We start from the raw sequence: 25313 nt of genomic DNA, 5'->3' as shown, positions 1-25313 counted from the left end.
TGGGGTGGACAACTTAACTACAGTGTTGAAATACAGGGGAGGGGGTAAGTCGCTGGGGAGCGCGCACGCAGGGCTCTATAAACGGAGGCGCGCACGCACGAGAACTCTTCTTCACACTTCAATTCGACTGTTCTCTAGGCAAGGAGCCCATGTGATGCCATAAAAACTAACACCAGGTACGTTGAGTATAATTACGGCGCTATCTATTCTAGGAGACTAGATTAGCTGGAATTCATAAATGTGGTAATGAGTAAAGAAAGATAATATTTTGAGTGTACTGGCATTCCCATGCGTAAATAACTTGTTATTTTTGTTTTATTCTCTTCAGAATGTGATGTCAGTTCTAACCAACGCATTTTTATGGGAGCCCATGTGTTGTCAAAAAGAACAGGTCAGGTTGTTGTGTATAATTATGACTATCTATTCTCAAAGTCCATAGATTGGAAGCTGAATTTGACCTATTCCTTGAGCAATTCATAATTGTCACAGCGGTAAATAGGTTAGTATGAGTAAATAAAGATGATATTTTGACTGTACTAACATTTCAATGTGTATGTAAATTAACTGTTTATTTTTATTTTATGCTTATCAGAATGTGGTGTCAAATCTAACCAATGTTTGCTCATGGGGACCGCGAATGTAAAAGGTATTCGAGGTAAGAAAAAACATACAGTAAAATAAATGTTCATGGTTATATATATATATATATATATATATATATATATATATATATATATATATATATATATATATATATATATATATATATATATATATATTGGTTCAATATATGTGGTATATATATATTTTTTTTAAACATTATCCAGTAATTACAAAATACCTCAAATGTAAAAGGTATTAGAGATAAGATTTTGAAACACATGCAGTAAAATACATTTTCACAGTTTCACAGTCATAAAAACCTGTAAATATGTGAACATAAAAAAGTGATTTGCAGATCTTGAAAAGTAACGGAAATCTTAAAAAGTAATGAGAACTATTATAATCAATGCATATCGTTTTATTGTTCCAAACTCTAAAATATGTCACTGAATAGAAATCGTGCAAATTGTCAAATCATATATTTGTAAAAAAATCCTTATCCAGACCGCCGAAGTCATGAAAAAGTTGTCAGGGTTTCGTCAGGGTTATTCCTAATCTGCAATATTTTTAATTCACTTTACTTAAAAACAATAGGAATATTGTGTGAATGGTATGTTAAGTAAAGTAAAAAGTGTGTGCGTGTGTATGTGTGTGTATGTTCCAGCATCACCTGGGAACATACCTAAGATTCTGGGTGTGTCTTGACCTTTGATCTATCAGATAAGTTACATCCAAGTGATAATCGTCCCGCACTTCCTGTGTCAGACATTCATCATGTCCAGTTTAGGAGACATGCTGTGTCGTGTCAGACGGGAAAGTTTATGACACAAGAGTGTGTTCAGGAATTTGACCAACACCAGGCTGTGGACTCAGTCGTCATGCTTGTAAAGCTTTTATTTCTTGGTGGCCATTTCTAGTCTCTTACTCAGAAAACACAGCTGCAGATTGTTAAACAAACAAGAGTATAACTAGCAACACAGTATTTAGTGCAAGACTCAATTAAACTCGTATCAGTTGTATACTTGGGCTACAACTTTATTACCTGTAGGAGTCATAAATACTTGTTCATGTGTATGTTTTATACAAATTGCCTTTTATGAATTTTCATTTTTATATAGATGCATAGATTGCTCCTGTCAAAACAAATAGACTGATCATTTACATAAGTTATTGCGTTCAACTTTTTATTGCAGTCAGTTTAATGATATGCTACGCCATCTAGTGGACATTTCGGGTCCTCTTATGTTCTACATTTTGAAGTGAAAAATCATTATCATTCATTTGTCTCACAATTCATCCACTTATTTAAGTCTTTTATTGTCTGAAACATCCAGTTTAATTTCCATATTGTGTAAATCAATAGCCACATAAACAAATTCATGTCACCACAGTATTAACATGCAGTAATGTGAGCAAACTCACATCATGTAATGCTAGAAATTCTCATCTCATTTACCAACAACTCACATACCTGTGAATTGTACAAAGGAAAATGATCAATATGTACAAGTGGAACTGAATTAATGAAGTCAAGATCAACTTTCTACCACATATAGCATATTCACACAACATTCGAACAAGAAATAAATAATATCATCACATGTTATTTATTCTGAACATAGTATAAATTAAGTAAAATAATGTTTTGCAAACTGATTTCAATTAAAACAAGGAAGAAAAAGAATAACAGAGGAGACACAGATTCCCTTCGTTCAAGTCTGTTTTATACAGAGTTAGACTGGTAAAATTCTCTGTGATGTGAATCTCACAAATGCTAGGTCACTTTTACTCTCTCCCTTCCTTGCTTTATTTATAACCATTAATCATAACTGTTATTCTCATCCATCCATTCATTCAACGCTTTGGTGCCCTCAGACTGATTTGTGCCTCAGGTAGAAAATAAACCCTCGCCTCGCTCCATTCTTTACTGCCTCCGCCAACGGTTTTGGGGTTTCTCCTTGGTTTCTGCAGCTGCCTCTGCCTTGGCTTCCCTTTTCTCTGCCAAACTGCTGAGCAAAGCTGGTAGGTCATCCGTGATGGCCTTCTCAATCTTCTCCAGTAGGCATCCTCCTGACCAGCTGCAGTATGAGGAGAGGAGCTTGAAGCCACTGGGAGGATTCACTCCAAAGAAGTCCCGGTATGCCTCCGGTTCTGGCAAGTCGAATTTGCTCACGTTGGTCTTGGCCAGAATGGCCTTGAAGATGTAGAATTTGTCAGGGTCACTTACGACATCCTGGAACACCTCCTGTGGGTCACTAAACCAGCCCAACTTTTCATAATACGTCTGCAAGTAGCGGTCGACCAGGAGGGCGTGGATTCGCACGCGGATGCCGTGCTGGCGGATGAAGGCGATTTTGTTTTCCAGGCGGTTCTCAATCACCTGATTTAGGTCCTCCAGCAAGGAGATCTCCTCACGTTTAAAAAGGTCTCTGTTTGTTTCAGGATTGTAGTCCTGTGGCCAAAAGGAGCTCACGTAGACCCGTGGGGGTTCTGTTACATTAATCAGGGGTGCCATGCTCCAGAAGAGGGCGCCATACACACGCATTAAGTCTTGGGTTGTCAGACTGTCAGCCTTGTTGAGAATGATACGGATCTGCGACTCACGTCCCTTCATCTGTCTGAACAACATTTCGAGTTCTAATCCTACATCCAGTTTGGTTGGGTCAAACACCAGGAAGATGAGGTCAGCACGGTCGATAAACCACTGGCACACTTCGCTATAGGGGTATCCTAAAGGACAAAGGCAGAATGTTATACTTTTATCTCAGAGTCTTATTCAGAAATGCTTATTTTAGAAAAACCTTTAGAAGATGCTGAGGGAATACCATACTAAAATACCCTGAAAACTATGCATTCAGTGGCACCGAAACACCAGTAGTGAATCTATGGCACGAAATCTAAAAGTGCAGCCAGTGAAGTATTGTCAGGATTTCCAGGTTTGCAACAAAAACAGATCAAATTACTATTCAAAACTCGCCCAATCACAGCCAACACTAGCAGCATTGCTCTCAAGTGAATTATTCATACAAAATGGTTCTTTTAGTGAATTAAATGCATTCAGCAAGTGTTGTCCAATTCCAAAAATAATTACTTTAATGAGTCATTTATTTTAGTGAGTCAAACATGCACAACAACTGTCCGGTTGTTCATATTGTAGCATTCTGAGGCAATAAAGAGATGTGCTAGTGAAAAGGGGTGTTTATTTGGACTGTTGTAGGCCACAACCCACATCGTACACACCCCGACTTGAACAGAGAACCGCACTTGAAACGGCGATGCACTCCTCTGCCCCCTTTTCCCAAAAAAACCCTAGGGGTGGAGCCTCTTCGCATATTTAACCCGAACCTCCAATAACAGGTAATGAAGTTAATGATAACAGTCCCCAACACCAAAATGTATAAAGTGTCACATGAACATTAAACTCCTTGTCGACTACAACACTATAACATTTAGAACATGTTACACTATAACAATGTGTAGTTAAAGAAATACTCTATTGTTCAAGGTTGGGTCTGTACGATTGATTTTTAAATCTCTTTTGTTCACCAAGACTAAACAAATATAAAGTAAAAAAGTATTGTTTCAAATGTAACTAATTTGAAATTATGTCAAAATTCGGAAATGGAATTTAATTTTTTTTCCAAGTATGTTTTCTTTTGTAAGTACTAAAATAATTATTAATGGAACCATAAAGGAACAGAAATGGTTAAATTCTTCAAGATCACTATTCCTACTTCGAATAAGCCAGACTGTGTAACAATATATAATTCAATTCAGGTTCAGAGAAGTATTTTGTCTGAATATCCTCTTGCATAAATCAGACACTCTATATATATTTTAGTGTCTTTGTCAGTGCTTTCTTTTCACCTCTCTCTTGTTGTTTGCGGTTCTCAATGATTCCAGGTGTGTCCACAAATGTGACGCGCTCCAGGAGTTTGTGTGGCATCTCGATTCCCACCAGCTTTTCCAGGAACCCCTGACCAAACTTCTCTAGTGGCGAGAAAGAGCGGGAACTGTCCGCAGCCATAACAATGCCCTCAATGGTTCGCATCTTCTCGCCGTGCATTAGGACAGTGTATTCTGAGGTTGTGGGCTCAGCCCCTGAGAAAGCAAAAGAGAGCGAGATGCAGACATTGTTTGTTGAACAAATATTTACAGCTCATTTATTTTGGGGCTCTCATTGTACATTCTTCCACTTAATGACTGATGTGTTACCAGTGTAAAGCTGTTGTGAAGTTTCATCAAGACCCAGAAGATAATTGATCATGGAAGACTTGCCAACGCTCCAAGGACCAAGGAACAGGACCATGGGCTTAGAGGTAATCTCTGCATCTGATCAGTGGGAAAAAAAACAGACTGGGCTTTAACTGAGGATAGGGCTTCATTTTGACACGTTTTGTGGAAGTAAAGCAGTCATCTGGAATGATGCTGTAAAACATCTGTTCACCTGACACTTCATGCTGCCTGAGCTCATTGTATTTGTAGGCATTCTCCAAGGGTTTAATCGCAGTGTGGTAGACATGCTGCAGCTTCTTCAGAGCATCTATGAGAGGTAGAGTTGATAAAATCATGACAGTAAGGTATATAGAACCTAGTAAGAATAATATTAATAATAATAATAGCAGAATGAACTTGTTTTTTTTTATTTGCATTATATACATTGCTGTACATAAATGTATGTCCAATGAAGATTTAAGATATTAAAGGGTTATTAGTTCACCAAAAGATGAAAATTCTGTCATTTTCTAACATTTAGCCTCAGACTTTCGTTCATCTTCAGAACACAATTTAAGACATTTTTAATCAAATCTGAGCGATTTCTGTCCCTCCATTGACAGCTACGCAACTACCATTTTGATGCTTTAAAAAGTTTATAAAGAGATCATAAAACAAATTGAGTTTAGTCAATTTTCTGAAGAGACTCAAACACTTTAAATGATGAACAGATTAAATTTAGGCTTTTATTCACATATAAACATTCATCAACTCACACATTTGCTTGACGTGCAAGAACTAATGTTCATTCTCGTGTTGCGCAGCATGTTTGAGCTTCCACCAGAACCATTGAGGTTGATTGTTGTGTGTCACGCAGGTTTGGTTAAGCTTTTATTTATGTTCGCTAATCAATGTTTATATGTGAATAAAAGCCTAAATTCAATCTGTTCATCATATAAAGAGTCCGTGTCTCTTCAGAAAATTTGGACTAAGCAGCTCAATTCATATGAATTAGTTTTACGATCTCTTCATTAACTTTTTAAAGCATCAAATTGGTAGAATTTCAGTGGATGGATATATAATATGGAGGGAAATATATCTTTAAAAATTTGAATTCGGAAGATGAACAAAAGTCTGACAGGTTTGGAACAACATGATGGTGAGTATTTAATGACAGAATTTTCATCTTTGGGTGAACTATCTTTAAATAAATTATAAATAAATAAATAAGATATTAAATGAATTAGTTTTTTTATATATATTTTTTGTTATTAAAAAGTTCAATATATTCTTGAAACAGTAATTCTTTTTCACACTATGTGATCAAAAAATGAAAAAACAAGCTAAAATACTAACATACTGTACAGCCTAGGAGGTAATACTTTTTTTATTTCCATAATTTGTTCTTTCTTTTCATTACATGACTCACCAATATATTCCCGTGAAGGTTCAGCTGTTACCAGACGCAGTGTCTCTTCAATGTGGGAACGATCTCTTACGGCAGGACCTGAGCGGGTTGTTTCATCCACTGCCAGAGGAAAAATAACCAGCATAAAACCTGAATATTATATCATCATAATATTTTATTTTACGTGGATAGCTCCCACAAAACAAGTTATTATTGTTTTTATTTATTTATTTATTTATTTATTAATGTGCTTTAAATTTCGCTTTTTAGTTAAATAGTTACTTTTGGTTTTTATTTTATGGAAATATTTATATTTAGTTTTATTTTAGGTATTTTCATTTTAGTGACATTTTATGCAGTCAAGGAACCATCAGAACATTTCCACTGTTTAAATTTACATCTGATGTAAACAAGATCTCTGAGGAAAGAAGCTGTATCTGTATTTACACTAGAATCACAATCACAGGAAACAATGTATCAGCTCAATGCCCTGCTTGTTGATTTAAGTGCACAGCTAAAAGCTAAAAAAGGGCAGCTTAGACCATTAATGGTTAGTGATGGTTTGGTGCTGGTTTAGTTTTTTCAAACTTAATATTGCCATCAGTGTGATGCAGACAGACTTGTCAGGTTTTTGTTTTTTGTTTTTTTTGATTAGTGTTTTTATATATAATTTTTTTTAAATATTTTTTTTTCATCTTAGTTGACAATAATAATAACTTGGCTCCAAAACAGAATACAACTGTCATGTTGGGTCCATCTACTTCAACATCTACTTCAGCTCTATTTGGAGGCAGTAAAACACACCACTGTACTATTAAAAGCATCTGAAACATTTCTTCCCCATTACAAAACTGCCCTCCATGCAGGCCAGAGGACATATTGTTATCAACTGCATTGGACTTGTGACAAGGGCTATTTATGTTAGGTTATTTTGGTGGTGGGTTTATTCTTGATACCTTCGATCAAAGTACCAGGTGGAGAAGCACTAGGAACTGACTTTTACAATAGTGTCTCACCCTGCCCCGTAATGACGGGACAGCAACATAGCTCCTTCCCTCTGGTTATTTCTACTATAACCAGAAGCTTTGTGATTATTCTGAAGCTCTTAATTATAGTAGATTTTAAATCCGAGTAAAGGTAACGAATAATTCTGTGAAAAAAATGAAAATGTGAAATCGTAAATTTGTTTGGTCAAAAAGCGGCAAAGGTGCAATCAAATTTATTGTTGTTCAGCAAATTTTTGTAAGCAAAATCTAATAATTTCTACAAGAATCCACACTATTGAGAATTTAGCAGGAGGACAAATATTTTCACACAGATTTTGCAATGGGTTCAAGCTGTTCTTTCAGATTTGCTTCAATGACCAACACAAACCTGCTTAGTTTTTTCTAAATTTTAGCAAATAACAAAAAGGAAAAACTGATTACAATTCTACAATTATACATTCTCTTATCTTAATAACATTACATGTTCCATATTGTTCATGCTGACTGAACTATACTGTACCTTTGGAAGATGCTTTGGGTGGTGGTATATCATCTGATACTTCTTCCACTGTTACTTCTTCAGCAGATGCAGAAACTTCTGCTTGGGCCATAATTTGTTCTGGAGTTGTTTCTACAAGCTCCTCGGTTACCTCCTGGGTCAATTCAACAATCTCCTCAACAACACCTGCTGCGAGTTCCTCAGTCTCTACTGTTTCCACCATTTTTACAAAGGCTTCTGGTTCAATCTCATTAGTTCCTTCTTCCTCAGTTACAGCTTGCTCTTCTACGTCCTCTTCCTCTGCTACCTCTTCTGATCTCTCTTCCTGAGGAAGCACCTCTACCTCTTCTTCAACCACCTGTTCCACACCACCCTCATCTTGAATATGAAGAATCTCCTCTTCCTCAACTACCTCTTCTTCAGTCTGAGAAAGATCCTCTTCTTCATCTGCTTCCTCTTCAGCCTGAAGAATCTCCTCTTCCTCAACTAGCTCTTCTTCAGTCTGAGAAAGTTCCTTTTCTTCATCTGCCTCCTCTTCAGTCTGAAGAACCTCCTCTTCCTCATCTAGCTCTTCTTCAGTCTGAGAAAGATCCTCTTCTTCATCTGCCTCCTCTTCAGTCTGAAGAACCTCCTCTTCCTCAACTAGCTCTTCTTCAGTCTGAGAAAGATCCTCTTCTTCATCTGCTTCCTCTTCAGTCTGAAGAACCTCCTCTTCCTCAACTAGCTCTTCTTCAGTCTGAAGACCCTCCTCTTCCTCAACCACCTCCTCCTCATTCTCCTTTTCGACAGGTTCCTCAACAACCATTTGTGCCTCTACATCACTGTCTACCTCTGAGATCTCCTCCACATCATCTGCCTCCTCAAGAACTTCCTCCTCCACCACTTCATTGGATGCCTCTAAATCAATTTCTGCCTCCTCTTCATGTGCCTCCTCCGAGGATATCTCTTCTGAAGAGGGCTCTTCTTGACTCAACTCTTCAGATATCCCTTTTGAAACAACCTCATTCTCTTCGTCCTCATTAGAGCTGACATCTTTGGCCGCAGTGTCAGTATGTGCACCGGTGCCACAGGGTTGGCAGACAGGTCTGTTTGGTGCAGGAGTGTCATTGGAGGAGCTTTGACTGATATCATCTGTGCCTTCACAGCAGTTGAACAACTCGCCTTCAGACTTCAGCTGGAGCGGCACAAGTGGCTCAGTCTCAGACCCCACTGAATCTGCTAAGGAATACAATAAAATTAACCAATATGTGATGGAATATAACTCTGCACATTCACACATTATGAAGTATAAATCATATACTTCAGCAATAGGAAGCCATGCATACATGGCTTACTATTGCTCAAACTGGATGTCAAGGTTTGATTTCCAGGGAAAGCATGTAATGATAACCTGAATGTGCACAATGTACGTTTCTTTGGATAAAAGCATCTATCAAATAAATAAATCAAAACATTAACACACACCAGCTTTTTGGTGGAGATGAGATGGAGTGATGAAGCCAATGAGAATATATGGGGATGATTAGGAGGCCATGATAAGGGACAGGGGCCAGTGGGCAAATTTGGCCTGGTTGTCGGGGTTAGACCCCTTCTCTTTTTTTAAAGACATCCTATGATTTATGATAACCACTAAGAATCAGGACATCAGTTTAATGTCTCATCCGAAGGACGGTGCTTGTTAGTGTCCCAATCACTACTGGGCATTAGGTCACACACAGCGTGAGCGCCCCCTGCTGACCTCACAAACACCTCTTCCAGCAGCAACCTGGTTTTACAAAGAGGTCTCCTATCCAGGTACCAACTAGGGCTCAACGCTGCTTAGCTTGGGGCGACCATTCTTGGGCTACAGAGTGATAGTTGCTGGCATAGTAAAGCTTCCGCAACAAGTCGCCTCACAATATTTCAGACTGGCAAATTTTAAATATTGCTGCTCTAGCATCATTTCTGGTCACAGTAAAGTGCAAACCGATTTTTTGTTTTCGGCAGAATATTTTTGGTTGCCGAGATGTTGGTGCATCACATCCCTGCCCTTCATATAACACTACTTCCTCTGAAGAAAAGTATCTCACATTGTAGGTATATGACATTAGCATTAGCTTTTAGCATCCTGTGTTTTAGACAGCATCATTTACATCGCAGTAACTTAACTAAACACAACCATGGTTACTGTCCTAAATCATGTAAAATTTTAAAATATAGCTAATATTATGGTCTATGGATTTGAACAACATGAATTGGTGTGAATGCATGTCTGATGATGACCCATGTCTGTGATTCATGCGGCGATGAATGCTCTCAATGAGAGCTAAATGCTTTTCATGTGAATCACATCCTGAAATAGGGAGCAGAGCTGGCAGGAGAAGAGAACGCCAAGTCCTTTCTGTTCATGTGGATCATCAGCGCGAAGTTTATTTTTCATACTGTCCTCCGTCTCTGATAAGGGTGTTAGCATGGCGGCTTTGTACCAAGATTTCCACCTCTAGGTTTAATGTCAAATGCTTCCACTGACAAGTACAGCTCTGCTTTTGTAAAAACAGTCATTATATTGTAACTATTGGTGCATAATTTGTAGAATAATATTTTCTTGTATAATTTGTTGCAGACTTGCATACTTTTTTCGTTGCAGTTTTTTCAGTTCATTTGTGAATTTTTTATTCATGGAAAGCCCCTTGAATGCAACATCTCGTTTTCAAGGGGGACCAAATATTCATAATTCATAGGCAATTCAGTGTCATGCAATGCAATTTATAAAGATTTTTTATTGTGATATAGTATATGCCTATACGTTAAAACTGTATTTGAATGCATATTTGAAGGACCTGTCAAACTAAAAACAATTTTTTTAACAATATATTTATTGTTTTTCCACAAATTGCAAATCACAAACTAACAAAAGCAACATTAATAAGCATTATTTGACTTAAAATTAAAATAAATAAAATATTTCCGCATTCTGACATTAAATAGTTGACATGAATGGAGCATAAAGTATTATGGAAAATGATAATCGCCATGCTCTAAGTGTGTTAATAAATAATAGGATTATCACACTTTTCTGTTTAAAAAACAGTAGGTCTTGTAATGGATATTTAGATCAATTTGTTGATCTGAGCTCAGTTTCAGCCATCTATTTAGATCTTTCAGGACCCTTTTAGAAAACACAACTGGAACAACCTGAGTTGGATAAAGCAACCTAGGCAGCACATTCATCTTAATTAATAACATTCTACCCACCATGAAACTGGAAGGGTATTCCACTTATCAAGATCCTGTTTTATTTTCTCAAACAGGGGTATTAAATTAATTTTATCCATCTGATTAAAGTTAGGGGTCACAAAAATTCCCTGGTACTTAAATCCTGTAGGAGACCATTTGAATGGAAAAGGAGGTAGGGTATTTGGCATATGGGTGCCAAGAGGCATGGATTTAGTCTTAGATTAATTTTGTATCCAGAAAATGTTTGATACAAATTAAGTCTGAAGTCATGGCTCTTAGCACCCTTATTCAAGTAAAGCTAAACTAAGTAAAGTAAAAAATTACACTCTTAGAAGAAAAGGTTCTATATAGAACCTTAAAGGGTTCTGTCAGGCTCTTCATATATAGAACCTTTGCATCATGGATTCATTTTATGGATTTAGTTTTAATTCATTAATTTGTTTTATTTAATTTTGTATTGAATTTGATGACTTAAACAGCTCGTAAACATAATTCTCCCTATATTTATTTTTTGGCATTCTTCAAAACTTTAAGTTCTTTAAAACTGAGTCAAGAACCCAATAGATTTCTTTATATCAGGGTTCCTCAAACTGTCCTGCAGAGTTTAGCTCCAAACCTGATCAAACACACCTACACAAGCTAATCAAGGTATTCAGGATCACTAGAAAATCACAGGAAGGTGTGTTTGATTAGGGTTGGAGCTAAACTCTGCAGGACAGTGGCCCTCCAGTTTAGAGTTTGAGGAACCTTGCTCTATATGAACCCACTGAACTAAAGGACAAACTAGGAAGGCCTAGTTTCACAGATTAAGCACGCTTTTTCAATCGTGCCCTATAGGAAGAAGAAAAAAACATTACTGGTGTGCATCTTTAGACAAAACAATGGACTGATATATTTTTTAAGATATGTCAGTGCAAGTTGCTATCGGTTATAACAACTCAAACATGCATTTTAGTCTGGGACAAGGCTTAAGACTTGTCTTTGAAACTGGGGGAAAGTGTCATAGTGATACACTTAAGCAACATTTTAAAACCGTGCTGACAGTAGAGGGCACCAGATTGGCTATAGTTAGTTCAGATAAACATCTTCCACCTTTGGCATTTGACCACTTGCTTGTAAAACTTCTCTCTTGACAGGCTTGTGTGCTCCTTAGAAGTCTCTAATTGATTGACTTGGCTGTGATCAGTGTAAGTGTGATATGTTTTGCACACTTATACACACGATCAGAGACCCAGGAGTGCTGAATTTAGGCCATAGTCATAGTGTAAGAGTGTCATCTACGCAACCATGAGTGTGCTAATTATTTTGAAGGCCTAAGGCCAAGTTATGTCATAAGAATTACACTTCACTGCTAGCTTGATAGCTTTACTAGTAAATGTATGGTTACATCATCGCCACAATGCTAACATATCAGAGGAAAACATGAGGGAAATGATAACTACTGTACTTTGATTTATTTGACAACATAATGAGGTATTTATTTTAATGTCAATGAAATAGGTTAAAAAAAAATTCTGGTTGTTATGTGCCACAGAGAGTGTGCTACTAGTATATAATGAGTTGAATAACTCAGTATCATATTCTGCTCAGTATCATGTTCTGCCATGTTAATTTAATTAAACCCACACATGTTTTTTTTTTTTTAGACCATTGCTGGGGAGCAACAATAAAACTATGAAACTAATACAAAATCATCTGCATTTTTTAAGTTGGACGTGACAGAGACCAGCCCATCCCCCTTCGACAGCATGTTCTGAGGTAAGGACAGGAATGGACAGGTGCTCGATCGCAAGTCCCAAGTCTTCACCATAACATGAGTAGCCTGTACACTGAGAAGTTCCTCTGTAATTCTCTGTTAAAATGACAATGAGGTTTAGCTTGTAAGCTATAAGTTCCTTTTTTGATACCAATGACTTCCTCCTGCCAAACTACTCTGTACAACCACATAATGGCAATGTCTACAGGAGTGATTTTTCAAAGATAGCTGAGGTCACTAGGCAAAACCAAATGCAATCATGTGAGACACTTCTGGGAGGTCATTATACCAATTCATTCTGACGAAACTCTTTGGCTCAGGCATTTCAGAATGATCAAACCAACATTTGCTCATGATACTGCGAGGAAAGTTATTTAATCACATCCTCTGTTGAGGCAGTCACATTTCCTTTTTTGTTGCACATTGAGGGATTTATTCGGTTAAATTGTTTCCATCATAGTTTATGTGCATGTCTTCTTATCGGATCACATTTGTTTTGCCTCACTTTAGTGTGTAATGTGCATTTTTAGAATTTATGCACATTTTGCCGTCATCTAGCACGTTTAATGCAATATCACAAAATGCACATAAAAATATATAAACATAGCTTTTGTTCCACCGGATACTCTGAGTTTGTTTCATTACTAACCAGTCCGAAATATATAGTGCAATCAATGAAGTCTAATTATTTATTGATTCATGAATAAATGACTCTTATGATTGGGTCCTTCTTAGTGAATTAATAACATACTGCATGACTGCGAATGATCTTACGATCTGGTTCTTTTTAGTAAATCTCGTTTTCAACTTATCTAAAATACATGGGCACTGCGGGCGGCAGTGGCTCAGTGGTTCATGTAGGTTGTCTACAAACCGAAAGGTTGGTGGTTCAATCCCCGGTTCCACCTGACCAAGTGTCGAAGTGTCCATGAGCAAGACACCCAACCCCAGCTGCTCCCGACGAGCTGGATGGCGCCCTACATGGCATCCATTTAAAAAAAAAAAGTTTTTTTTCTATTCTTCAAAATAATTTTTAATGGAACAATTAAAGATTTGTTGAGGAATCTGAACCAGAATTCTGTATGTATGTATTGCTCTTAAAGACCAATAGAAATGCACAAATAACATTACAATCCAAATCCTTACACTTAAGTCATTCACTACTATCCAAAATCTTTCAAAAACCTAACACTTAAGTCATTCATTACTATCCAAAACCTTACAAAAAACCTTTAGTAGCACTTAAGTCATCATCTAAAACCTTACAAAAAACCTTTAGTAGCACTTAAGTCATCATCTAAAACCTTACAAAAAACCTTTAGTAGCACATGAGTCATTACTATCCAAAACCTTACAAAAACCTCTAGTAACACTTAAGTCATAATCTAAGACCTTACAAAAATCCTAGAGTTATTACTATCAAAACTATCCGTTTGTATAGCAACATTGTTTGTATAGCAACAATGTACGCAGACATTAGTAGGCCTAATGTCTGCGTAATCTTGGCTGCTGTAAGTGGACAGTACAGGGAAAACCCCAGGTGCTAAAACAGGCCTCATACAGTAGGCAGGACAGAGGCTTTAAGTCCTACTGTTAACATAATGGTTGCCCCTACAAGGCCTGCGAGACAGAAATAAAGTCTGATTGAGACAGTACCGTTGTGACAGCAGCTGTGGACTGGAACTGTATATGTGGATAGAAAGTACAAGGGGGCGTGTAAGTGGAGCTGTGAAGCATGACCACGCAACCGCCCGAGGAAGAGTGTCTGATTTCATAGGGCACTCTAGGCCTTTCCACCTGACCGTACAGACACAGAAAGAGAACAAGAACAATGCAAGGACAGACAAGGATATTACTTCAAAGCAAGCCAGAGGAAGCTACAGCCTCCGTTTCTTGTACTACTTAGAGACAAGAAAGCTGTCAACTGTTTCCCTTACATTTGACTGGAATTTTGACCATCCAACTATCATGAATTCAATTGGAATTTTAGAGAACAAAACATAAGGATTTATACGAATAAGAAATAAGAATTTGCTTTGTTACTGCCTTTGTGCCAATAGCTTCACTGATGCATCCGAGATGACAATGGCCCTGTTTACATCTGGTATTAAGATCTGTTTTGGTCGACCAGATCACAAGTGTACACCGCTATATTTAGGTGTAAAGGTTTTAAGCTTATCCACTTTTGAGGTAGTCTGAAAAATTGAACCAATGCGTAAACATTATGGGAAGTGACTAGACAGATGGGATTTAAACTTTGTCGGCTAAAGACTGTAAAGTTTGGTTTGAACCACAATGATCTCTCACCATTCCTGATTTCTAACACACTTAAAGTGTTTGCCGTGGTCTTGCGGCTGCCACAGCAAAAACGAAAACTGATGCTCTCCGTATGCTTCTCCGTCGTTTCCTTTCGCGTTCGCATGTAAATTGCGCAAGCTAATTTTGTCCATTAGATCGAAAGATCTGAAAGAAAAAAAACAACTTTCATAGACCCTCCCCTCTAAAAAAAAAAGGACAGAAGTGGTCGAAAGTGGACAGAAGAGACGGATTAAAACACCAGGTGTAAACGGGAATGGGTCGCCCTCATCCACTTGAGATCCAATAGACCAAAACGCATTTTAAAACCGGGTGTAAACAGGGCCAATGTTTTGCAGTCAATTTCTGTCTTGTTTTCTTGCTTAATAATAAGCATCTATTAATTTTGGTTGCACTTTGTTTTACAGCCCTGTTCCCCATAGTAATTACAATAAATGTAATAGGTACTAACCTTGAACCTACCCTAACCTAGTTACATTATATTAACCAGTACTGTACTACATACAGTAAAATAAAGTGCAACCAATATTTTTTACACCAAGGCGAGATTAGTTGATAAAGATAAATTGTCATATGTGCAGCTCCCCAAAAAACTTCATAAAAATGTATGAATATTATGATATTTTTGATTCATAAACATAAACATGTAGCCAAAATTAATAAAAATAGAAAGTATTATTTCAAGAACTTAGTATGCACGTAATTTTAAAAATCAATCTTAATTTCGTCATTGACCCATGTGTGTTAATATTTAATGTGTATGAATTAAAAAAGTGTGTTTGAGAACTTCACACTTTCCATCAGCTGGTGTCACGCCTCACAACAGATGACATCTCCCCTTTTCTATAAAACTGAGTGCATGTTGTGACTTAACACCACTTTTTCACAAGTTACATAATTTAAGAGCCTATTTTTCAGGGCTTCATGTGTTGGTACAAGCTCAGAAATCCCACTAAACAAATGCAGGCACTACGGATACAGTACATGCCATCTAGAATCTGAGGATTCAGAACACACACGCACTTCTAAAATCACTTCTCAATTATATGAATATGAGCATGCCACCGATGCAGCTCTCATCTTCGCCAAAGACAAGCAATCTGATCTCAGATTAGTCTTTATCTTGTGCTAAGCCTGAGGCCAGTTTCTCCCGGACAAAAAGCCAGTCAACTGCAGTTCTTAGTTCAGCAGCCCACCTGTGTTCAAATTACAGTTTCTTTTAACGTCTTACCTGCAGCGTTGAGTGCCAGTAGAGACAGCAAGCAGCAGAAGGGGAGGAAGAGCCTCATTTTGACTGCCAGGACTGTCCAGTTCTCTTTTCAGTCTATATATACCCCTGGAGAGACGCAAGAGGGTCAGTGGAGGGTCTGGGGGTGGGGCGGCGCTCATGGACATCGCAGCATTTGCACAAGCGTCAGCACTGGGAGCAGCTGCCTTCTCCAATCAGATGGCCTTTAACCTTTGCCTGCTTTCTGTGTAACCGAACTTAAGTGGAGTTGTAAAGGAAGATTCAGTTGTTCGCTCAGAAGAACCAAATCCAGTGACTGGTCACGTTAACGGAGCATGGTTGAGGCGACTACTTTGATGCGCTTTTATTGACTATATGTTTAATGAAAAAGTATGAAATACCCGCCTTACCATGTTTTTCATGGTAAAACGATGTAAGGTCGACATTACATGGAAGTTGAGGAATTGTGGCAAGTGAAACGGGTTCTCAAAGAAGAAAAAGACTTGATTTCGTTAACGGGAAATTGATCAGATTGTCGTGGTTTGCTATTGATGTGATGTCATCAGTAAGCACATCATGATAAGTCGCTGCAAGAAAAAGAAAAAAGATGTCCATTTTGATTTCATGGGAACTTTAATTCTAGTCAGTAGGTTGAATACATAAAGGGGGTTGTTAAGTTTGATTGTACTGTAATTAAGAGCATGGCAATGGTCTTAAATTGAAGAGACACTATTTCTTTAAATTATAAAATAGTTTTAGTTGACGCAGTATGACACTGGTGGCAGTTCCTGTGTTGTTTGTTATTACAGTGAACAGGGAATAAATTGCAAATATATGTTTTAATATTAAGTATAATAATATTAAGTTATAATATTAATAATAATTAATAATATTAAGTTTTATTGTAAGATGCTTATATCTTGCTGGCCTACTTTGGCTGAATGTGTTAGAGAAAGTGGGCCAGCTGGATTCAGGGAAAGGTGGGCAACCTTTAAACTTCATTAGGCCTAATTATATTCAAATTCATTAAACAAATTAACATTCATTGGTTATTTCATGACAAATATAATCTACTTTTAGAAAACAGAAGTGAATGTGCCATTAGGAAAATCATTGGGAAGACAGAGATGGAAGAAAGGAAATAGCAGAAAATAAGACAAGAGATTAAGGCATAAATCTGGAGTGAAGAAAAGGGGAGCAAAATATAGATGCAGAATATATAGCTTTAAAATATGGAAATAATTTAGGCTTTAGTCCATTAAAATTATTTAGAGAAAACAGAAACATTTGTACAATATGGTTACCATTTTTAAATGTTCCTCTAATTAAAATGTTAGCCTGTTTGTTGTTGCATGTGTTATAGTCCCATTTTTTGGGACTACATATTATGTTGTAGAGTTCATTTTCATCCATATTCTGATTTATGAATATTCTGATAATCAGATTTAATCAAATTTAATGTAAACAATATCTATCCGTTTTTTTAATTTTACACATGAATTGGTGAATTCTACTCATATGCGTTTAGGTTTGTTAAATGTTTTTGTTTGATATGATTGTTTGATTATATGTGTTAATAAATAATGTGTTTTAATTACTATGCAGGACAATTTTTTTATAAATCAGGGACAGCCTACTTCACCTGAAAATAAATTTGTCGAGAGAGCATGACCTCAAAATGTTTAGTGGTTTATATCTTGCAAATAACACATTATATCATTTTATTATAGTCATAAGTCTCATGTATATTATATGGCTCAAAATTATCTATTTTTTTTCTTTTAAGCCAAACATCATTAGGATATAAAGTAAAGATCATGTTCCATGAAGATATTTTGTAAATTTCCTTAGTCATTATCATCATTAGTAGTATGCATTGCCAAGGACTTCATTTGGACAACTTTAAAGGTGATTTTCTCAATATATAGATTTTTTTAATATAAAGATTTTTGCACCCTCAGATTCCAGATTTTCAAATAACCAAATATTGTCCTATCATATAAACCATACATCAATGGGAAGCTTATGAATAGTATGATGTATAAATCTTAATTTCAAAAAAATTTGTGGTCCAGGGTCACATATCAACTCAAATTGAAATATTATAGCTGGACCTCAAAGTTAAAGAATAAATAAATTACACACTTTAACTGCAAGTGACCACCAGATGGCGCTTTTATTGACCAGGGATGGGCAAACTTGGTCCTGAAGGGCCACTGTCCTGCAGTGTTTACCTAATATTACACATTACTTAGAGCCAACTCTGCAGGACATTCAGCACCGAGTTTGCCAATCCCTGACTAGGACTGGATGTGTAGGCTAGCCTACTCTATCAAAAGTAGGCTACCAGTATTACCATAAGGCATAGCTACAACAAATTGTTTATAGCATTCATGTGCATTATGGTATGAATGTAGTAGCCTAGAATACTATTTTGTTTCGATAATTTGTACAGAAACATCTTAACAGTTGTCGGACGAAGCACAAACCCAAGATTAAAATGAATGGCTTTAAAGTAAGCAACAAAGATGTTTTCTTTTCCTTTTTTTTCTTTCTTCCTTTTTTCCCCCCCTTTTGCACAAGCAAAATGAGAGTTGAGTTGAGGACACTTCGACGAAGACGAGAGTTTTCACGACGCGAGACAGACGTCTTCACGCTACGTCTCCATAGGGGGCGGGGTCACACAGCAGGGCGGGATGAAGGGGGAATAATACAGTAATCTCTGAGAGAGAGAGAGAGAGAGAGAGAGAGAGAGAGAGAGAGAGAGAGACCACATCTGGAGGAAAAAATAAAGAATCATCACTTCATGTCCTCCACCCTCTGTCTTTTTCTCCTCCCTCTCCCTCCGTTTCTTTTTCAGATTGAGGAAGAAGCCGGGAGACAGTAGACAGGCGTCGTAAGCAAGCGATGCTCCTTTGAAATGTATTTATTTAGGAACGATTTATCGTAACTTGACATATTATTTCCAGACAATTTTATTCTTACCTTAAACGAACAGTTTACGTTTTTTTTGTCCAAAACAATATCGCATTTCGCGAGTTAGAAATGGTCAGCTGGATCCAGGAGTGTTTTTGATGAAGACATCTGGCGTTTTAATCTAAGCGTTAAACGGACCGCGCGCTTCAAGTCGTCTCAGCGGGTCACGTATTTCGGAATCCGACGGAACGTCATTGAGGTAAAACCGCCGGGCATTTCGCGCTCATCTGGACGGACACAAAATGTATCTGCACACCTCTAGAAAAATGTTAGGGTTGCGTGTGTATGTGTGTGTGTGTGTGTGTTATTTTTCTCAAGTTTTATCCAGACAGTCTGACCCAGTTTCTTAAATGTTGAATAGATATTGAAGCCCAAATGGTTTGATAAACAGACTCCGTCATAAACAGAGACCACCTGGTGTTATATAACTTGTGACAATCATGTCAGGGCAGCTACAGGTGTGAACGGAGGACACCTGAGCCGGTAGGTGGGGAGTCTGTTTGTGTTCCAGATGCTGTAATATCATGTTACTTTGCTCGGCTCCCTAGAATACTTGAAACTGATTGGCCAGTCTTGACATTCCACGTCAAATATTTTTTGTATAACCTGCTTTTTTCAGTCTCACACGAATACATTCTAGCTGTGATAGTTTGACATTTCCCATGTGTGGTCTCTTTCTTTACACATGTTAAAGGCTTAGTTCACCCAGAAATTAAAATTCTGTCTTATTGCTCATACTCATGTCGTCCCAAACCCGTAAGCCATTCGTTCATCTTCAGAACACAAATTAAGATATTTTATGTTGTTGCATGCCCGAGACACATTTCTCAGACCCCTCCATAGACAGCAATTTTATTATCACTTTCAAGGTAAAGACATCATTAAAATAGTCCATGTGACTCCAGTGGTTCAACCTTAATTTTATGAAGAGGCGACAATAGTTTTTGAACAACTTTTTGAACAATTTCTTCTTGTCTGTCAGTCTCCTACACATTTTACGTTGGCTAGCTCATGCGTCAGCATCACATACACTCACATCAACAGCAGTGCCCAGTGGTAAGCCAGTGTTCTGGCGTAAATCGTAAACGCTGTACTGTGTACTACTTCAACAGCGTAGAAGACTGGCACGAAATTGTTGGATAAAAGTCGTTATTTTTGTATGTTTTTTGCACACAAAAAGTATTCTCGTCGCCTCATAAAATTAAGGTTGAACCACTAGAGGTACATGGACTATTTTAGAGCTGTCTTTACTACCTTTCTGAGTCTTGAAAGTGTTATTAAATTGCTGTCCATGGAGGGGTTCAAAAAGCTTTCGGATTTCATCAAAAATATCTTCATTTGTGTTCTGAAGATGAACAAAGTTCTTATGGGTTGAGCAATGAGGGTGAGCAATTAATGACAGAAATGTCATTTTTTGGTGAACTAACCTTTTAAAATATCCCATGTTCGTTTATTTTCTATGCAGTTGCTGTGTGAAAATGGGGCTAATTTACAGGCAACAGTCCATTATTGTGAAATAAACCCCCTCAACATTATTCAATACACTTTTTGTTGCAGTCCTGATTTTATTTTTATGTTTATTTAAAAAATCCTATCCTGTGTTATTGTGATATCTTGCTGTAGCTTGGTGACATTTTTGTGATTACATAAATACATATTTTGACTGTTTAACACGAGGTGTGCTTTTTATGCCTTTTTCCCAATCACATATTTTAGTAATCGTGAACAACAATTTTTCATACCTATGCTCAAAACAGCACATTTAGCTTTTATTTAATCAAAAGTAAGACAAATGTAAACCCCATTTCTGGGATGAATAATAAATTAATGGATACCATGTCTATGGCTATGTGAAAAGCGACCGCTTTGCTGATGGTTCTCCTCCGTGCCCCTTTCCTTTTATAGGATTCGGCTACAGTTAGCTCTTTTTTAGCTAAGGTTTGTTGGTCACTGCGGTTTTGTTCGTCTCGGAGAGACTGGCATTTTTCATGTTCGGCTGGATGTCTCCGTTTCAGGTGTTGGAATAGGTTTGTGGTAGCCTGACAAGCCAGACCCACACCAAGATGTTTGGTCTGGAAACTCACCATTGGGGCTCAATCCGAGGGGCGGGATAAACGGTTGTCTTTCAAACTCCCTCTGCACGGCGTGCACGCAATTGGATAGCGCTACAACCAACCAGAGCTAGTTGAAAGATTAAACTTTCGCCGTATCAGGTCGGCAAAACTCAGAACACATTTTCCCTTCTTAAGAATGACTTCAGTGCAGTTCTTTGTTCTTTTCTCAGAGAAAAGCTTAACTCCAAGTCTTCCAGAGTCACGGTCAAAGCTGATTCGAAAGACCGCTGTTCGCCAGTTTCTGTGTTTACTAGTAGCACGCAAGCGCAACTCGGCCGTCATTATGTTAAGCCCCGCCCACCGACTCTATACACGATGTGATTGGCCCCACTAGAGTTTGCCGTTTACAGCTCAGAAGTGTATTGAGAGTTGCTAGACGACACTCACGGGCAGATTAGATTTGCTGCCGCTAGGGTGCATCTAGATTTCTAAGTTAGGTTTGTGGTGCTGCTGCCTTTGACCTTTGGGCTTTAGGCAAATGTTGCAGTTTGGGGAAACTGCTCTTGCTCCACATCTGTCGCAGCAAACCCATACCAATTCCAAACAACAGATGATTTTATTCCTTTCTTGGCAACAAACTTCCTGCTTTCACCGGTAGCCATGTTGTTGCTTTTTGTTGCTGTTTCGTGTCCTATGATGTTGTTGTTGTCGCTTGCCATACTGCTATGTGAAACTAACGCATTGGAAGCTCCGGGGAGCCAAAAATGCGGCATTACACAAAAAAAAACACTCGTTTTACTTATTTTTTAAATCGCCCACAACAAAAAATGTAAATAATTAATTCAATTTTTTTTTTTTGTGAATGAGAAATATTAACCAGTGCGTGTGTGTTCTGTTCACAAAGAAGGGGCACGATCATCATTTCAACGACTTAAGGCCCTTTAACACTGGACGCGATTTTTGACGTGCGAATAATTCGCGAGATGTTTTTTTTTTTCCGATTGGCTTCAACCAATCACATGAAAGGAAACAAGGGTGACGAAATGTCCAGTTGATGTCACATGCTATTCAATCAACTTTAACTTTTGCCAAGCATGGCATTTCTCATGAGATTACAACTGTAAGCTGTACAGCTGCAGCTGTGTTTGCCCACTGTATGATACAGACAGCAATAACTAAACAAGTTAGTATAATAACTTATAAGTTATTACCTTTTATAAATAGTTGATTTTTTTCTAAACATTGTGTCCGCGATTATGGAAAGTGAACGTGTTGCCATCAGTAGGCTACGTCTGTGGCACTGAAATGTTTACATGTGACTCGACTGGAAACATCTGCGCGGATCGATTGATTCCCTGAAGAGCGCGGTTTGTCTCGTCAGATGCGCTGCCGTCTCTGAAGGGGAGATCGTCAAATTGTCCCACAGACTTTAGAAAGTAAGTGCAGAACCGGCCATGATAAAGTTTTAGCTCCTGTTCAAGATTAGCATCCTCCCCTTCAGACTCTGTTCTTTAAGACTGGCTGCACCCAAAACCTTCCTCTCAGTCCTTTAAATAAAATGAAAAGCTCATCTTCACTGAATGATGAAGTGCCCGTGTTTTCTCAGCTGTCGCTGCGAATGTTTTGAAATGTTGGAGCTCTGAAACGTCGCAAATTCGTGTTGCGGCTGATGTGAATGGTTTTGACGCAAAATATTTGCATGCAAAATATTAGCTTATATACGTTACGCTTTTTCGTTATGCGTCCGGTGTGAAAGGACCTTAAAACATTAAGATCAACTCTGTTCTTCACATGAAGATATTGTGTGACTTCAGAAGACTTGAAATGCAACATGAGTTACTTTTATACAGTTTTTTTGTCATATAAATACATGTAAATACATCTGGCAGTGGAGTTAGTTGCTCCAAAATATAAAATTAGGCTATGTATATTAATTCTGTGAGATCAGATAGGCGGAATCACATGGCGTAGACTTACACGCGGATAACTCAAAATGCATACATATAACACGCCACTTAGTTTTAGAAAGTGCCGTGTATGTCGTAACGCAAAGTCATGATGTCATATTGCTTTTGCCGTAAGTCGACTTGCGCAGCCCGTCTGCTGGAAGCTAGTTATTTCAGTTTTTAAAGTTTTAAATATGGATATTTTTCTTACACAAATGCATGGCTTGCCGTGTGGAGTACGTTTATGATAGAGAGATGCACTTTTATGGACTTTAAAACAAAAACGTCCATTCAATGATATTATAAAACTTGGAAGAGCCAGGACATTTTTTTAAAGTGTCATGAACTGGCTTTTTTTCTTTTTTTATACTGTTGTCTGAGGTCAACTAATGAGGTTCGTGTGGTTTTTACATTCAAAAACATCATAACTAATATGCTATTTTCTACACTAGTTTTGAGGCTCTCTCCTGAACGCTGGGTTTTGATGGGCGTGCAGCACTGGAGACTTGGAAGTAAACGCCCACGGCTAGGATTGGATAAGATTTGCATATTTAATGAGCTTCAGCTCCGCTGTTATATCTATGCCCTGTCAGTTCACATGAGGGAGAGATTATTTTGAAAGCGGCAACTGCAAAAATTCTCTCGACCACAGGGCTCGTAAATGTCTTTATCAAACACAATGATTTATTTCTCATCCACCCACGATTGATTGGAATATTATTTCTGTATTACATGGCCCGTATGGTCGATATAAGCGCGAACCGCACGCACACACACACACACACGCGTGCGCAACCAGATCAAGATCGAATTTCTGCCGATGGGTGTACGTTTTGGTAGCCCATTTGGAAAACACACAGCCCCCGGACGGCTATTACTACATATAAAAAAGTTTACTCACATAAGCTTGTTGCACCATTCCTGTCGGATCCAATAGAGAAGGCACAACATTGTGTCTGCAAATCCAGCACTTGAGATTTGTTTACAAACGATTCCACGGTGAAATGAAGTGAACACACAAATGTTCTTCCCCACGTGAACTTCATTAAAAATAAATGTAGTATCACACATTCCTAATATTAAGAACCGAAGGAAGCTTATGCAGCGACTATGTTCTTCCACAATATCTTTCTATCTTCTTCCACATGTTTATTACTGCTGGCTAGCAATCCAAACAGCTCCATGAGTCGGTGGGCGGGGCTACTGAATTACACGTTCTGTAGAGGTGTGTTTTGTCGCACAATGATGTAAGGATAAAGCACACAATCGTTTTCTGGGCCTGGTGTCTATAAAAGCTTTTTTTTCACTAAAAAGGAAGTTTTCAGCTCTGAAACTGACTTTTTTTTATATCAAAAGCTCAAGGGAAAGTTGATTTCTTAATTTATCACCCCTTTAATATAACTCTAATTGTATTCGTCTAAAAGAAGAAAGTCATATACACCTAGGACGATAATTCATGGGCGAATTTTAATTTTTGGGTGAACTATCCCTTTAACTTATATTGCAGATGTACGGAAATATTGACGATTGGGGCTAAAAAACCCATAGTGATGATTGCTAATCCGAATATGTGGGTGTTTGCCGAGTCCAGCTCAGTGTCTATGGTGGTTATGGCAGTACTTTTGGGAGGTTCTCGGTTCGACGCCAAGCCCAGTCCTGATGCAACAAACTGCAACATTAACAACAGAGAGTCTGAGGAATGGAATGAGAGACAGATTGTGGCTGAATGCGTGTGGCTGGGGGAGCATGTGTATGAATGTTTCAGTGGGTCGTGAGACATTGTTCACTGTGATTTTTCAGGGAAGTGTTCATAATACTTCTGTTTTGACTTATAATGTGGTTTTCACTTGCATTGGGGTTCGTTGGGTTCAGCGAAGAGAATGGGTGAGGAAAGCAGAAAGGAGAGATGAAACCACACATTCTTGTCTTGTGAAACTCCAACCACCAATGGCTGCTTCTGAAATTCTTTGTCTCCATTAGTTCCTCATGACATTGTCCGAAACTTTACCTATACAGGAACGCCTCTTACACAACAAACTCACGCTATATTGAGCAATATATGTTCATTATTTCCAAAAGAAACACAGAATTCCTGAGCTCCCTCCCACCT

General features: G+C 37.9%; 2 protein-coding genes across 3 annotated transcripts in view; one reads left to right on the top strand and one right to left on the bottom strand.

The window, feature by feature from the left end:
• Positions 1-1357: 1357 nt before the first annotated feature.
• LOC137040494 (sarcalumenin-like) lies at positions 1358-16827 on the bottom strand. 2 transcript variants are annotated; one of them, XM_067416155.1, is made up of 7 exons: positions 16231-16827; positions 7733-8926; positions 6248-6346; positions 5051-5146; positions 4819-4935; positions 4471-4704; positions 1358-3333 (listed from the first exon to the last, which is right to left on the bottom strand). In XM_067416155.1, exons 1-7 carry the CDS (start codon positions 16286-16288, stop codon positions 2528-2530), a joined length of 2604 nt encoding a protein of 867 aa, XP_067272256.1. In that variant the 5' UTR covers positions 16289-16827; the 3' UTR covers positions 1358-2527. The 2 variants fall into 2 exon arrangements, with proteins under 2 accessions (XP_067272256.1, XP_067272255.1); XM_067416154.1 differs by having other exon boundaries at positions 7733-8929; positions 16231-16826.
• A 1433-nt stretch (positions 16828-18260) lies between these two features.
• glis2a (GLIS family zinc finger 2a) overlaps positions 18261-25313 on the top strand; it is a 35535-nt gene continuing 28482 nt past the window's right edge. The window contains exon 1 of the mRNA XM_067416153.1: positions 18261-19402. The gene's annotated coding sequence lies outside the window, so the exon portion shown is untranslated. The remainder of the gene's footprint in view (positions 19403-25313) is intronic.

Source organism: Pseudorasbora parva, chromosome 14, assembly GCF_024679245.1.
Source record: "Pseudorasbora parva isolate DD20220531a chromosome 14, ASM2467924v1, whole genome shotgun sequence".
Lineage (NCBI taxonomy): Eukaryota > Metazoa > Chordata > Actinopteri > Cypriniformes > Gobionidae > Pseudorasbora > Pseudorasbora parva.
The sequence above is the reverse complement of the archived record's forward strand: the minus strand, read 5'-3'. Positions and strand labels throughout refer to the sequence as shown.